The sequence below is a fragment of the Chelonia mydas genome, chromosome 11 (assembly GCF_015237465.2).
Source record: "Chelonia mydas isolate rCheMyd1 chromosome 11, rCheMyd1.pri.v2, whole genome shotgun sequence".
Taxonomy (NCBI): domain Eukaryota; kingdom Metazoa; phylum Chordata; order Testudines; family Cheloniidae; genus Chelonia; species Chelonia mydas.
This window is the reverse complement of record NC_051251.2, coordinates 31,948,642-31,965,478: the sequence shown is the minus strand read 5'-3', so window position 1 is coordinate 31,965,478 and position 16,837 is coordinate 31,948,642. Positions and strand designations below refer to the sequence as shown.

General features: G+C 40.1%; 1 protein-coding gene across 12 annotated transcripts in view; it reads right to left on the bottom strand.

The window, feature by feature from the left end:
• TANC1 (tetratricopeptide repeat, ankyrin repeat and coiled-coil containing 1) overlaps positions 1–16,837 on the bottom strand; it is a 212,982-nt gene that overhangs the window by 74,031 nt on the left and 122,114 nt on the right. For 10 of the 12 annotated variants that reach the window (XM_043524883.1, XM_043524880.1, XM_037911874.2 and 7 more), the window contains 4 exons: positions 13,366–13,626; positions 5,058–5,183; positions 3,121–3,402; positions 1,982–2,133 (listed from right to left, as the gene is read on the bottom strand). In XM_043524883.1, the coding sequence (XP_043380818.1) occupies positions 1,982–2,133; positions 3,121–3,402; positions 5,058–5,183; positions 13,366–13,626 (821 nt within the window). The remainder of the gene's footprint in view (positions 1–1,981; positions 2,134–3,120; positions 3,403–5,057; positions 5,184–13,365; positions 13,627–16,837) is intronic. The other 2 variants (XM_043524882.1, XM_037911881.2) reach the window with 1 other exon arrangement.

Genomic DNA, 16,837 nt, shown 5'->3' with positions numbered 1-16,837 from the left:
GTACACTCTTCTGCCCCTGTGGCAGAGCTTTAAACTGATTTGATCTGAGGAGAATCATGAGGGCATTGTCAGCATGCTCTTTGCTCTCAAGACTGATATTGAGTCTTTGCTCTGGTTTTCTTGAAGGAAGTCTTGGACAACTTTGGATGGTGTCTACATGATACCATGCCTACATCACCAGCCAAAAATCTCCTTATTATAACTATGGAATAGGATCACATCCTAGCTCCTTTGTTCAATATCATATCTATGATGTTTAGAAGAGCTGAAGCTCTTATTACTTATAATGATTTTCCATACTTTAGCAAAACCAATCTGCAAGAGTCAGTGTCAGGGAAACATTTCCAAATAGAGATCAACAATAGATCTATCCCTAAAATGTCAAAGCATAGGAGTATCTGGCACTAGATGGGCCTAAGCACTGGAACATCCCCAAAGTTCTAGGATTTTCACAAGCAAAGGGCTTGGTTTGAACCTAATTATATTAATGATCACACTTTCCCCCCTACCCCGTATGTAAAGTTCTAACATTGAGTGAACGAATAATTGGAAAAGGTATGGAGAAACAGTTATTTATTCACCCTATGTAAGTTTTGTCTGTTTTTAGACTGTAGACTCTTCAAGGCAGTGAACACCTCTTACTGTGTGTTGCATAGTGCCTAACACAATGGAGCTCTGATGTTGACTGGATCTCTAGGCAATACTGGAAAATAAATTTCACAAACCCACTATATATTATAAAAAGTATGAGCTAGGTAAGGTCTCCTCACTGAAGCTCAGAGAGTACTGAATCTTCTTTTTCAGAAAGAGGATTTAGGATAGGAAAGGTCTCTTTCTTGAGAGCCTGACCATTAGTGGAAACATCTTTTTTCATCTTTGGCAGTTAAAATCTTTGCCTTTTTATCTTTGAAAGCTCTAGCCCAAATGATCCATATTTTTTGAAATTCAGGCGATTACTGCAAAATGTGCTTACCTTGAGATACCACAGACCACCTACAAACTATCAACAATCAATCATGCGATGGCTTGTCTTATAAATGGGAGAGAGCAAAGATCGTGTTCCACAACCTGCACAGGCTCTCCATTCAACTCCAAATTGGTTTCAAGGTATTGATCCTAATCTTTAAAACCCTAGAAGGACTCTTCAACCTATTTTACGTACTACCTTTCCCCCACCTCACCCCCCAATGACACAATTTAGAAGCTATAGTGAACCAGGACTCAACAACTGACAGCCTTAAGGGCTCCTGGGAGACAAGGATAGAACATTTCTGATAGAGAACTCACTGCTCTTGAACTCTCGATCACAGGCGAAAGAGATGAGACCAAATTCTGCCATAGTTAAGGCATGTTGCAGGCCTCACTTTGCAAGTTTTTCCACAATAACAACTGCATCAGAAAGACCTGGCAACATTCACCTGGGAAAGAGAATCCAAAGGATACGGTCCCATCCAAGATACAATTTCCTGTTAATCTTAATTTCTGTAACCCTTGCCCAAACACAATAGCAACGAGTGCATTGCAAATTGCTTTGAGCAAAACTTCTGTCTTTCCTTGTTTCATGCAAAATTGCACTGTAAGAAGCTACACGGAGTAACTATCTGGTGGGAGCAGTAGACATCTAAGGAATTAGGGATGCCAGTGACTGATATTGAACAAAAGGAACTTCTTCTCACATTTCTACCTTCTCTTAACCTAGATTACACAGAGGACAAGAAAGCAGCAACAGCAGAGGCAGGAGTCAGGTATTACACAGACTCAAGTGAGCAATGGGGCTGTTACCAGATTGCAACTCATGAGAAGGGAGAAAGACCTGGCTAACTGTGCAGGATGTATGCATGTGGTACACTCTTATATGAGCATGTCCCAAATCACTCTCCCTTCTCACCCCTACCACAACCAGGGAGTTCTGCAAAGCACCATGTCTCAGAGTTTAAAGCTTTTTAGTGTGTTAGAAGTCTACTGAATGGTGAAAGCTTACCTTTGAAGCAAGACATCTCACAGATTTGTCCATTTGATTTTGATGTTCAGGAGTACCAGGACAACTCAGAATCTTCACTGTATTGTTACCATTTGTGAAAGGAGCAGGTGGTGGTAATTTAGTGAGGGGAATCTCTTGACAGGGGTCACTGCCTATAAAAAAGTGCACAGACCAAACTTATGATTACAGACTACTGCTGTGTGGTAAAATATATACATGATAATGGAAGTTCTTAAAGTCTTGGGTAAAATTTACTATTAAGATACATGATTTTTAAACATACACTATATACCATCCTCAAAGGTAAAGTGTTACAACATGACATGCATATACATGTTTTCATCTTTATACTCTCTATGTGATTTAATTGACCTCTAAGCTGAAGAAATACCAAATACTGAAAATAAATACAGTGATGTGAAAATAAGTACAATTCTAAATGCAAGAACTCATTAAATCATATAATGTACCAGAGCTCAACTGGTGTGGAAAGTACTAACTATGTTATCATAATAGCCTTTTCGTCATATCATCAATATGGGACATTTGAAAAGTGTCAGCACTGGAAGTACTCTGAGTAAATACATAGAACTATATCATCCTCTCACCTCTAATAAACTGAGGGAGTGCAATGGCAACAGAAGGGCACGGAAGGGATAAGTGTCACCTTCCTAGCATCACCTTCCCCTTCATCTCAGATTCTGTGAAGCCTTTGAAAAATCTGCGCTGCACAATTCAGGGTATGATTATACTAGAGCACCATCCTCCCTCCACAAACCAACAATAGCTTTGGGGTGGGGGGAGTGGGGGGGGTGGAGAAGAGTCTAGGTAGCACAGTTCATTAGAGCCATGCTGCCAAATGAGTTTGGAGTGCTGGGAGGCCACGTGGAGATTCAGAGTTTCCATAGCTACCCGGGGAGTGGGGTTTTTTTTTTTGGTATGTGTGGGTGCCTGTGTGTTTAAGAAGTTGAACCCCTGGTCTATTCTCTTGCGGGTTATTGGAACTTCCTTTACCCCGAGGAGAGCTTTTCATGCAGGGGACAAGAAGGCCAGTAATTACTTACGTCTGCAAAGTAAGCAATATTCTGACCCTTTGTATAGTATAATAACCCAAACAATTATTTAGATGAGAAACATACTTTTCGGGGATGAATTAGGGCTGTTTGAAGCAATTTGCCTCATGCGACTTCCATGGCAGCTAAGTGCCACCAGCTTTGAAATTATAGCAGTCTTTCCAAATCCCACATTTCCAATAATAACTGCTCCCCTGTTTTCTTCCAGCTCTGGATTCTTCAAGGCTTCTTCGATCATTTGAAACAGCCATTCTCTTCCGACAAACACCGAGTCTGTTGTTATGCTTGGCACTTCAAACAATAGTGGCTTTAGCAAAATGTCTTGAGGCTTATAGGGGACAAAACGTGCTGAGTAGTGGAAAGGGAAAAACGTTTATTAGAAGAAAGTACTGTTATGTAATGAAAACCTATTTATTTGCATCAGTATTTAAGACGACAATTTCAATAACTTTTGGTGGGTACGTTTACAATTTGAGAAGATTTCTTTTCAGCACTTTTATCATAAACACAAACAATTACAAATGACTTATCGAACTGTCTATAAATTAGCAGCTTCAGTGTGGATTAAAACCACTTCATGATAAAATGCAAATAATTGTTGAGGTTTTCTTTTTGGACAGAGGTTCAGACTTTATACTTAAAATGTTGTAGAACTGTGATAATTTGACATTTAATGAAGAACAATTTTTTTCTATATATTTGAAAATGCATAACAAATTTTTCTAATTGAGGGCCCAGCCCTGTGAAATGTTTTGAGTCAGAGGGAGTTGTGGGTGCTAAGCACTTCACCTGGTTAGGTCCTTAGAAGCAGCAACAACATATATAGAGAAATGTAAAGAAATACTGAGAAGCATGAAAAAGTTTGATTATTTGACTTCCAAAATCAGTCAGCCATGTAAATGAGACATTACTGAACTGATTCTCAGCAGGTGATGAGTACATACAGCCCTTTTAAAGTCAACAGGAGTTGCAGGTGCTCGACACCTCTGAAAATCTGGCATATATCTTCTTGTTCTCATTTGTATTCTCAAACAGATAATGCAAGAGCTATAAGGGCTAATGAATCTGATTTTGATTGCAAAGATTACTTTAACCATGCGAAAATTTAAAAAAAAAAAACACACAATTATTAAATGATTTCTCAAGAAAAGTTTTGTTTCATAACTGTTTTTTCAGCAATTAACTCATGAAGATAAAGTGAATATGAATGAAGGCATCAAAACATCTACACAGCGACTCACTGAAGAGCAATAATATGGAGGTTTGATTGCTTACATTTTTCTGTTTGTAATGGTAATCTGAACAGAAAAAGCAATTGACCAAAATAAAGTTAAGATGAGAAAATAAAAATTGCACACAATCTGCAACGAAAAAAATGCCACTATTTTCCCAAGGGCATCCCATACTGGATTATTTATGTACCACTACACCAATCCTTAATGAATTAATTACTTTTCTTCCATAAACAAGATTCAGGTGCAAGGATAACCTTGAGATTGCATATAAATCTGTTTTTTAAAATACAGTATCATCCTGGTTATTTGAATGCCATGGAGGATACTGAATAAGTTTATCTGAAGTCTTGCTTAGCTGATCAAAGGAATCTTCAATATAAACATTGGAGGCACATAATTCAGTTATGAATATGTGAGGTTCAGATAATCCAGGTTTTACTGCACATGCATGTTAATTATATAAATATATGTTTAATTTTTAATAAATATTCCGTTTCTGATCTACAGTATGCCATACTGAAAGAAGTGTGAGCAAGCACTTTTTTATGATCAATAATGTCACAGAACCTGTAATAGAATCTACTAGTACAGAACTGAATGCCTGCATGGAGACCCGCTGGCTTCAGCTGAACACGTGAGGAGCCCAAGAACCTGTGCTTATATAGGATTACACTTACAAATTCTTTTGCAAAGGCTTTTGCAGCTTTACGATATTACTAAAACAACTACCGTGTATCCATTCTAAAATAACCACAAATGTATAAATACCTTTAATTTCTTGTTGTACTCTTCCTCCGGCAGTGTTATGCCAAGGTAAGCGAATTGAGGTGCGTAATGGAGTATTCCTTTGTCCATCCAAATAGCTCAAATCTTCTAACTTGGTTGAACTTGTTGCTAGGATATTAAGAACTGAAGTTTATTTTTTCATCTGAATAAATAATTACACAAAACTAAATTAAATACTGTATATCAGCATGAATTATTATTAATGATTATATTTATGCTTTCAATATGGAATTCATAGATAAATTTTCCTGCACAGTTACACCCTCAAATTCTAGGTAACATTTTTGATGAGCATGGTTATTTTCCTCTGTAAATGTAAGTCTTTGATAGCAAAAAGATTTTAAATGTCCTACCCACACCATGAACTGTCCAGTTAAAAAAAAAGTCATTTTCATTAGATATGCTTTTATTTATTTTATATTTTTAATATGAAATATTACCAGAATTTAAAATTATGCTAAAATTACTAGTGAGACGCTAAGGGGGGCGAGGGGGTAGAAAGCTTTATGTTGAATTTTTATGACAAGCCTGGGCAGTCAGAAATTATTTAGTAAAGCTTCAATACTTCCAAGCAGAAACACAGCAAGGTAGCTAGATGAATCTTCTGCCCCAGTGATTTCATTCATAGTTGCTGGCAATCCAAATCTTGCAATTAGACAAGCAGACACTGTGTGCACTATTTCACCGCATCCAGAACATTAACGATCACCCCATTAACTATCTGACTCTTCATATTCCTTTGCAGAGCTAAACAGATTTCTTAACTATACAAGTTCTTGACTGGAAGAGAAATCTTCTGCAACAGCAAGTGATCACACTCTGTATTCATGGGATTAAAATGTATCGATAATTCCACAATGTATTGGCACACTACCAATTCTTCCTAGGACTGAGAAAAGTAATATAAACATATTGTAGTACACTTACTATTGCACATCATTTAAATGGAAACCTTCAACTATTATTGCAGTGGTGGGTTGAAGTCATTCACATTATATGTAGTTTATAGAGTGCTCTGGGATCAAATGCACTGAAGTGGAAGATTACATTTCTTTCCCTACCACCATTTAGGTCTTTTTCCATTTGGCAGGCATTCATTTCCCCTTTCTCCCCCTTGTTTTTCAAACAAAACCCAACATTAATATGGCTTTTTCTTTACTTTGTTGTTTGAGACCACTATCAATGATGTCAGTAGAGCTTTAGGAACACACATTGGTAAACTGCTGCTTCCAATATCTGTAGAGAGCTCATAAATGCAGCTGATCCTGGGTCCAGCAAAATGATGCATAATTTTTCCCTTTTGTTCTTAAACTTTTTATGAAGAGGGACAGAAATAAAAAAAAATGTTAAAGACCCAGAGGACTTACCAAACAGTTATATTGGGGGGGCACATTCTGAGCCTAAATCTCTTAGCAGTGTCTTCAAAAGCAACATTTCACATTTGGGTAGATCGTGCACTCTTTTCCCCTCTCGCGCTTCCTCATAAAACAGTAGTGGTGGGCCCTGTGCACAGCCAGACTGGTGTAGTTCTGCTACCAGGAGCAGAAGGATATAAAGGAGCTCAGCTCAGGTTTGGGTAGCCCTGAGTAACAGAAGCAAGGCAGGCCGGGAACAGTGGATCAACAGCTACGCAGACTTGTCAGCCATTCCCTCTATGAAGGGGAAAGCGGGAACTGTTGCAGTAATAGCTGCTCTGCAGTTGGAGCAGGGAAGGATTTCCCAGACCCTTGTAAGCTGACCCTATACAAAGCCTGGTTCTTCACACTTATCCCTTCCAGGCCTCATAAATCAATTGTTTACAAGGACAAGTATTTCTCATAATCTAGATAAAATTCCAAATTATTATTTATAATAGGAACCACTCATCTGCACAAATGATAATTTTCACACATGCACAGCAGTCTCATTCCACATCTCAGTAAAGACTGAACAATGTAGGGCCAGATCCTCCATATCTCGCTAAGCAAACTTTTACTAGTATAGCATATTTACTATGTTACTAAAGAAACAACTGACAATATAAATGAACAGCATATATTTTTCAGAGTGGTAGCCATGTTACTCTGTATTAGCAAAAATAACGAGGAGTCCATGTGGCACCTTAGAGACTAACAAATTTATTTGGGCATAAGCTTTTGTGGGTTAGAACCCACTTCATCAGATGCATCCAAGGACTCCTCGTTATTTTTGCATATATTTTGTGGTTCCTTGGCTCCCATATTTTTAGAATTGTGCTTGGTTTGCTTACCAACTGACCTGTGAAATATTATTCCTGTCATTTTATCATTTAATACCAGTAAAAAAAATTCAGAATCTTACTCTGTCGTAAATGCAGCTTACTAATGTACCGCATTATGGATTACGGCATCAAAAAATTGTAATAAGGTAACCTTTTTATAATAGTGGTGTTTAAAATCAGAGCATTTTTATTCCTCTTGTGTACCGACAGACACCATGCTAAAGTTGTGGTTTTATACGGAACATTTTTTCAGAGGTGTCATAGGTACGCCATCTTAATTACACACTCATAACACAGTGGCCTTCATTTGACTGTTTCTGGAGCAGAGACTGTGCCTTGCTGTACATGTGGGCAGTGCCTAGTGCATTGTCAGTAACAACATCAACCAATTTAGTCCAGTAACCCAAGTTAACAAAATGTTAACAATGTGCTGTATGCGCATTAGTAAACACAAGTTAACAAAAAGGAGGGTTTTTAGCATTACAAAGATCCAAGTCATTAGGTTATTCCCAGTTCAAGCAACTTTTACAAAGCTGTGCTTCATATGTACAGTGAAATAATACATTTACTTCCCTACAGTAACTGTGGTTCTTCGAGATGATGTAATCTGTGAGGATTCCACTGTAAGTACACATCACCTCATGTGCACAAGATCAGTTTCTTTCTGCTAGAAGTATCCATCAGGCCTGCCACGAACCCTGAGTCTCCTCATGCTCTGGCACAAAGGGCAAACCCTTCTTCAGTTCTCTTCAAAGCTTCAGCAGCTAAGGACTGCAAAAAGCAGGGACAGAGGGCGGGTTCTGGGATATGCACTGACTATCACATCTCAAAGAACTACAGATACTGAAGGGTAAATAACCTTATTTTCTTCTTTGAGTAGGTTTCAGTGTGGATTCCACTGTCCGTGACTGGCAGTCAGTCTGGATGGTGGGTATGAGGAGTATCAGCTGTATTAATCAAATAGAGATTGAAGTACTGCTCCTCCAAACTTGGTATCTGTCCTAGCTGCCAGGTCAAGTCCGTAATGTTAACGAAGGGTGGCTGCTTTACAAACCTCTGAAACTGGCACATTTCTGAATCAGGCCGATGAGGTCACCTGTGCACCTCAACACTGTGAGATGAGAGAAAACAGAACATGACTGAACTGGTGGACGGTATGCTGGTATTGCAGCTAGGTAGACTTTCAGTCCAAGATGCTTGGGATTAGGCCTTCAACCAGATTCACACTGTTTTGGAGTTGCCCACATATGAAAAACCTTTCCCATTTTGCAGAGTGGAAGCCATCCTTCTCTGCTTAATAATTCCTTGTACTTGTCTGGAGCACTCAGTCAGTGATGGTCATCCAGCCAGCATCCAGGCCAGGCCATCAGATGCAAGTACTGTGGGTCTGGATATAGTATCTGACCCTGATTCTCAGACACTATATCTGTGCAGGCAGGCAGGGAGGCAAATGGGAGGTTGGCTAGACATTACGTAGGCTGACAGCCAGAGTTCTCTCAGCAAATAAGGGGCTAGCATGACAACAATAGCTCTGTACCTTCTGATTTGCATATTACCTGAGAATCAGGAGAATCTGTGGGAAGGTGTGGAGGAGGTCTCAAGACCACTGAAAAAGAAAGGTGTCCGGTAAAGATCCTAGTCTCATATCGTCCTAGATCAAAAGGCTTTGCATTTGGGGAACAGGTTGGCGGTCGGGATTCCCCATTTCCAGAATACTGGGTTCAGGATGGATTTCTGCCATGACTACTCATAGTTAGTTACCATGTTCCTGCTCAAGAAGTCTGCAAGATCATTTTTGACCCTTGTTCGATGAAAGGCCAGTGTGGTCACAACATGATGGTGACACCATTCCCTGAACTCTATGGCAGGTGGGGGACAAACGAACACCTCCTTGTTTATTGACATAATGCACTGCTGACATATTGTCTGTCAGGTTTGTACTACAGTTCCACAGAACAAGAAGGAATGCCTGATGGCTCTCAGGTCTAGGACATTCATGAGCAGCTTTGGATCATCAGAGGACCTGGCATTTGGAGGCAACTCTGATGGGCACCAAAACTGCCCCTTATACATCTGTAATAAGCACTTCTGTCAGGGAAGGGACATGGAGGACACTAGCTTTCTCACATTTAAAGGTTCTAGACATCAGGTAAGTTTTTACCAGACCTGGAGTAGTACTGTGAATTATTTGTTCACACTGTGTTTGGCTAGGCATTACACCAGCTTTAGCCAGTGTTGTTATGGATATAAGTGGGGTCAAGTTGGTACAGGACAACATGTGTCCTAGTAACCCTAGGCACATGCAAATCATTGTAGACAGTCTTGTCCATACAAATGGGACTGTAGGTATCAATCCATCTTCCACCAGCCCCTCTATGCTCATGCTCACCATGAGTCAAGTAGAGCTCCTATGAATTCTATAATCAGGGATGGTATTAGAGATGATTTCTCATAGTTTGCTAGAAACCTACATTGAAAGAACAGGAAAGTCTACTTGATCTAGGGCTATCTTGGTCTTCCCATGAGATCTGCTCCAGAACAGCCAGTCATCCAGGTACAGATAGACATGTAGTCCCTCTTCCATTTAGGTACACCACAACCACTGCTGTGGATGTGATGAATATTCTCCATGCCGTGGAAAGTCCAAAGGGCAGAACCCAATATTGGTAAACTCTTCTCCTATCAGAAGAGTCCCTCAAAAGGGATGTGGAAAGGGAATGGGATATAGTGAGAAACTGATGGTCTAAGCATCCATTTGTCAGTGGAGATGGCTGACCATGTCTGGAGGAATGAGGCAAGGCAGCTTCTACTACAGGCGCTCATATGACGGATTTTGATACAGCTATTGACTGAGGTATCAAATTTGCTGCTATGTGGATAGAACTGCATGCATGGCTGGAGTTGAAGAGGACTGACATCCTCTATCATATCTCATTTCCTTTTTTGACTGACAGTCCAGCTGCCTGTGGTATGAAGGTGTCTTCTGTCTCTGCTGATGTTGCTGTTGAGGGCAGTACATTCTGCAGTACACTAGAGATCTGTAGTTTCCCAGGGACTACAGGTTGCCTTAAAGTTCTTGAGAGTGGAAGGCACTTTCTGTTTTCTTACTAAATAATTCTGATCCCTCAAATGGAAAACCTTTGATTGTGGCTTGCACTTGGCGAGGAATGCCCAAGCCGGGAGCCAGAATGCTCTCTTCATGGTCACAGTGGTGGCCATGGGCCTAGCCACACTATCAGCTGTATCCATTGTAGGCACATCTTTGCCACTAGTGTCCTTCTTTTACAATGTCCTTAAGGTCTTGTCCAGTCTCATAAGGGAGCTTGTTGACAAATGGCATCACTCTGCCCCATGTTAGAAAATCGTATTTGGCTAGCAGAGCTTGGCAATTAGCCACTCATAGCGGGAGATAGGCAGAGCAGTAAGACTTTCTCCCGAACTGACATTTTGGATCTTCCTCCTTTGGTGCACTCTTGCCAGTGTGTGATTTCTTTTGGATGGCCGAGATTACTAGAGATCTGGAGTTGGAGTGTGAGTAAATGTATCTGAACCCGGAAGGTGACATCTGACCTCTTCTCAATACATTTTGCCAGTGGTGGTATAGTGCCACAAAGCTCTGACTGGAACTCGTAATCCCTCATTGATAGGGAGAGGGGCTCTGGCAAGATTCACAGACCACAGAACTTCCAATCATTTGTGAGATTGTTCAGATTTAACACAAGTCTCAATTTCCAGTGTGTCTGCAATCCATTGCAGGAACTCTTGGAACACACTGAAACCATCCAGAGTCAGGATCGGTGCTGAGGCAATTGCCTTGTCCAGTGATAAGGAGGAGATGTCTTTAGGGGGCAACACTGGGCACTGATAGGTTTATGCCTGTGGGTCCCACTCCTCCTGGTATTCTGGTGTCTGTGGTCTTGCCAGTAATGCTATGGAAGAGGGATATCTTCTCTTTCTAAAAGAGGAGAATGTTTCATCAAGACTTGGGAAGCCTCCAGCAACCCCAGAAGGGGGCAGCATCCTATATTGATACAGATGGTTGACAGGCTCCTGGCTGGGCCACTGCCAGTCTCGTGGTGGTGGAGTTCCGAAGAATTCCTCTGGTCTTCTGATGGTACTTGGGGACTATATGGGGAATGATACCCTGATCGATGCTGGTAAGGCACTGTGCCCCAAGGATGGTGACAAGGAGCATATCTCCTCTATAGGTGATGCTAATGGGTGTGGTTCCCATGGTGCTGGTGTTGGTACCAATGGACACCCTGGTGCTGATGGCAGTTCCACACTTGTTCACTCAGTGCAGTTTTCGGTACTGGGTCCAATACCAAAAGAGTCTGATGCATCAGTTTGCTCTTTTTAACTCATCTTTGGATAATGGAAAAGTCATGCAAATTCATTAGGATTCTTTGTCACTGCACAGTCTAAGACTAAAATTTTCATTCCGCAGGAGGTCTAACTGAGTGAATAGGATGAAGCTAATGAGCAAGCATAGCAGAAAACTGGAAAGTTATGCTCTGTAATCACAGCAGTCTACTGGAAAAATCTCGACTCTCTCCCTCTGTAGACTTTAACAGAAAGACCCTGCACAATATAATATTCAGAAGTAATGTAATCCTTCACTTAACAGTGGTGCTTTCATTGTTTCAAAATTAATGTACTAATGATTTTCAAGGCATTTTAAATGCTCAGTCAGACTATGCACATCAAGACTGTGCTTTCTGTGGGCTTCAAATGCGTTACTGAATTTCACAATACAACTGAATCATTCAATCTAGTTATAATAAATAAGAAAAATATAATCCTAAAAGACAAAAAAACCACCCATCCAGTACCTTGCTGACAAATTCTGAGTTCTTGATAATGTTCACTATGCCATATACTAGTGTATTTTTCAAATGTCAGTTCCAACTTACTGCACTTTGTTGGACATCCTTTCTGGAATAGGGCCACATTACACTTCCTTTAAAAATCAACTGAAGAACGTATCCCAGTGTTTTTCCAGTGGAGCCCCACTTATTTGCTGCTTCAAATTTAAAAACACAGCAAAACACGATACTCTTATCACAGGTTATCACTGTAAATTATTGAGCAATAGAGTGGTGGTACTGTTGTATCTTTAAGCTCAGATCAGCACCGCTAATATATTCTGCACCAGAGCACTGTCACTGGAAATCCCAGTGGTAACAGAAGTAACTTCCCACTCACTGCAAAAAATGTTTCCCTAGAGAAAAAGGCTCAGAAAACTTCAGTTAAAACTTTAAACTAAGACCCGCTAATATCAGTCAGCAATTTTTATTTCACATCTCAAACTACAGCTCCTTTTTTTTTTTTTTAAACTGTGGAATGCTGACTATATTCAACTCCCAGTCAAGCATAATACTTTTCCCCTCCATAAATCATTAACTCCTGGCAAGGCCTGGTTATGTTAGGGGGGCTCCTTCAGTCTACATCTTCTGGATTTTATAAACTTTAATTTTCATTTGTTTTAACTGAGTTTACTGTCATTATATTTGTTTCACTTGCCAGTTCTGGAAAGTTTGTACCACACTAAGTTGTCAATGGGTTTGCACAGGTATAAGTGAGGGGAAAATATGGCATTGCAACTGGAATTTAGTTAATTCTAGCAACAATACTCGAACCATAACTTAATCTACCTCACCTCTTCCAGAGCTGTATTGAAGGTGCATTGCTAACAGACAGTAGTAAAAAAAAAAACACTGAAGTAAACCCCCCCACCAGAAACAATTTAAAATAGTAATGGTACATTTACAAAACCCAGTAAATAAGCGCATATCCGTATTTAAAAGCCCACAGAGTAGAAGAAAAACATATTCCTATGGCACTATATACTATAAGTATCTCAACAATAACATCCATGTTCAAACTTGAAAACAATTTAAAGTAATAAACATGTATTCAATTCACTGCAGAGTAATTGCCTTTTTCCTACAAAAATATCTTACTATCAATGTTGTAACTTTAATACAAAACCTCATTTTGTACAATTAGATCACGAAAAATTCCTCCTCCTCTAGTTCAGTGCTTCCTTACCTGCAACAGAGTTGGGACGAGGCATTATTAAAGAGCTAGAACTTGGTGTATAGGAAACAGGCCCATCTCCAGTACACACTTCCACTTTAGACAAACTCTCTGCAGACCCAACTGTCTCCTCTTCTGCAACCGGTGAACAATTATCTGCCCTTCGATCATGAATAATTCCTTGATGTACACCAGCCCTGAGACTCCCATCCTTACTCCATTCCAAACTGGATCCGCTGCGATCATCATTTTCAGATGAACTTGTTATGGTTGCTGAAGAAACAAAAATCCTAAAAACTTAGGGAGGACGAAGTACTACAATGGCACTTCAGTGGCATGACACATTTACTATTCAAATGGCATTTTAGTTTACACAGGTAACATCCAAGTAAATTCCATACAATGTATTCTGTTCAATTAAAAGAATGCTCCTTGTCGATGAAAACAAACTGCTCAATTCCTCCTACATGGGGCTGTAATACTTTGGTCTAATTTTGGTTGCTGGGTTTAAAGTGCTGAATGGTGTCGGCGGCCTGTGATACACAGGAAGACAGGATGATCTGGTGGTCTCTTCTGGCCTTAAACTCTATGGCTACAGGAAAAGAGAAAGTCTGATAAAACAGATAATGAAAAGGCAGTTTGGAAACTCCTTTAAATCCATGTAATTTGTGGGAGATAATTTATCCAGTTCTTTTCAATGAGGGAACAAACTACCCTTTAAAGAATAAATCTCAAATTCCTTTGAATATTAAATTTAATAATGTAACAAACTACTACAAGTATTTTTATAAACAAGAAATTTTGATCAACTAATAAAATCTAATAGAAGAACATAAAACAAGAAAGCATTTTAAAAGTAAGAATCAAGAATTTAAATAAATTCTTGATAAGTCACTTTTCCAAATATATACTTTTTACAAAAGGGTCACTTTTCAACTCCAGAGTAGGCTGGGACAGTTCTACCAAAGTCACCATTCTGTACTTTCTGAATAACAGTGAAACTTTAGGACAGGACAGATTCCTGACCTGCTTTCTGTAAATCCAAGATGGGAAGCTAAAATGCTGACCTAGCTAAGTGTGCCAAAATATTCAGACAGCTCCTCCCACATCTGTTTCCATATGTCTGTTTGCCAAATAATAAGTTTCTGAGAATACCATGTGAATTTAGGTATATATACAACTTTCCTAGGCATGCTGCAATCTATAGCAAAGCACACATAAAACTGCATGCTGGGGATTTAGCATAGCTCTTTCACAGTCTAACAACACAGAATATGTCATAGTGAAGTATGTGTGAAATCAAAATGAAAAGGGACAATCCTTATGTTAGAGTTAGAGGAAATTCAGAATAATAATGCTCTAGCTCCTGTCCTTTGCTTCTAGATTAGTGCAGGGGGCTGTCTTTCCAGCTCTATCAGCTGTGGTTCTCATTTTGCCTTTGATAATCTGGGTACTTCCAAAGCCCTTAAAAAACTCTGGCCTAATGCTTTTTATTCTTCCTCACCCATTGCACTAATACTTCCAATTTTCAGTATTTATACATTTATGAACAAACAAAAAGGGTGACCAAAAGATATCTCATATTCTGAGATTTATTGTTGTTGGATAGGAATTTGGGGGCAGGGAGAATAGAGCAGTATTCCTATTTTAAAAAGGTCGTTGTGACTCCTAACTTTTTTTTTTTTAAAAACAGAAAAACATTAGAGCTGAATTACAAACGAAGTATATTTCATTTTCTTTAGTTTTTACTGTCCCTCGTCTAGCAAAATATTTCAACACATGAAGTTTAAACCTGTGAGTAGCCCTGTTGACTTAAGTGGGGCTACTCGCATGCTTAAAGTTAAAAATATGCTTAAGTGCATAAGGGCCTAAACTGACAGCAGAGAGGAGTTCTCCAACCTCCACCTCTAATAACATAATCTTCACATTAGGTTAGCATTTCAATCTAAAGTGCTGTAAAGCAAAAAGAAAAATCTTAAAATATCAATTTGATACGGTAATTCGTTAAGCAAAAAAAAAAACTAATTATGACACATGTTGGTCCTCTAGTGAAGGGGTCAGCAACATTTCAGAAGTGGTGTGCCGAGTCTCCATTTATTCACTCTAATTTAAGGTTTCACGTGCCAGTAATACATTTTAATGTTTTTAGAAGGTCTCTTTCTATAAATCTATAATATATAACTAAACTATTGTTTGTGTAAAGTAAATAAGGTTTTTTAAATGTTTAAGAAGCTTCATTTAAAAATTAAATTAAAATGCAGAGCCCCCCCGGACCAGTGGCCAGGACCCGGGCAGTGTAAGTGCCACTGAAAATCAACTCACATGCCACCTTTGGTACGCATGCCATAGGTTGCCTACCCCTGCTCTAGTGCTTAAGCACTCGGTCTTGCTGCAAGCAGGTTCATAATCTGTGTGATATGTAGGATTTTGGACCAGATGTAAGATTGGTACAACACTTGGTGTATTCTGGCACACGTGGCGTGGCGAACATTGTAGCTTCCAAACTTGGGTCAACAGAAAGCAGATTAAGAATCTATCCCAGGGGTGGGCAAACTTTTTGGCCTGAGGGCCACATCTGGGTATGGAAATTGTATGACGGGCCATGAATGTTCATGAAATTGGAGGTTGGGGTACGGGAGAGGGTGAGGGCTCCGGCTGGGGGCCAGAAATGAGGAGTTCAGGGTGCGGGAGGGGGTTCCGGGCTAGTGCAGGGGGTTCGGGAGTGAGGGCTCTGGCTGGGGGTGTGGGCTCTGGGGTGCAGGAGGGCGGGAACGAGGGGCTCGGAGGGTGGAAGGGGTTCGGACGGCGGCCAATGGGAGCTGCAGGGGCGGCGCTTAGGGCGAGGGCAGTGTACAGATCCCGCTGTCTGCCCCTACACGTAGGAGTCGGAGAGGGGGACATGCTGCTGCTTCCGGGAGCCGCGCAGAGTCACGGCACACATGGAGCGGGGCAAGCCCTGGACCCCGCTCCCCGGCAGGAGCTTGAGGGCCAGATTAAAAAGTCTGAAGGGGCGGATGCGACCGTAGTTTGCCCACCCCTGATCTATCCTATCCTAAGGCACCTCTGCTTATCAGAAATTACAGAATGAGTGACAACAACAAAAACAAAAAACCCAAACAGTAATAACATAATCTGCTCCCTTTCACAGAAGACAAGGTGTTTAATACAGTGGTTTTGACGTATACCAAACTTTAAAGTTTGAAATATATCTTTCCCATGGCTAGCTTTGTAACAATTCCACAGATTATAACTTTGCTGTCTACAAACATACAATAGCAAACTGCACCACCCACTTCCTTTTCTAATCAATTTTTGTTCAGTAAACAAGCCACCTGATAATCCACTACAAGTATGAAAAAAACAGCTGCTGTTTCAATATGCTTATTCTGAAATAACAATGAAGGCTCTCAACTCAAGATATCAGAAGGAATATTTCTCTAATCATCTTTTTAAAATGCTGGTGTAAAGAATGTTGATGTATCTG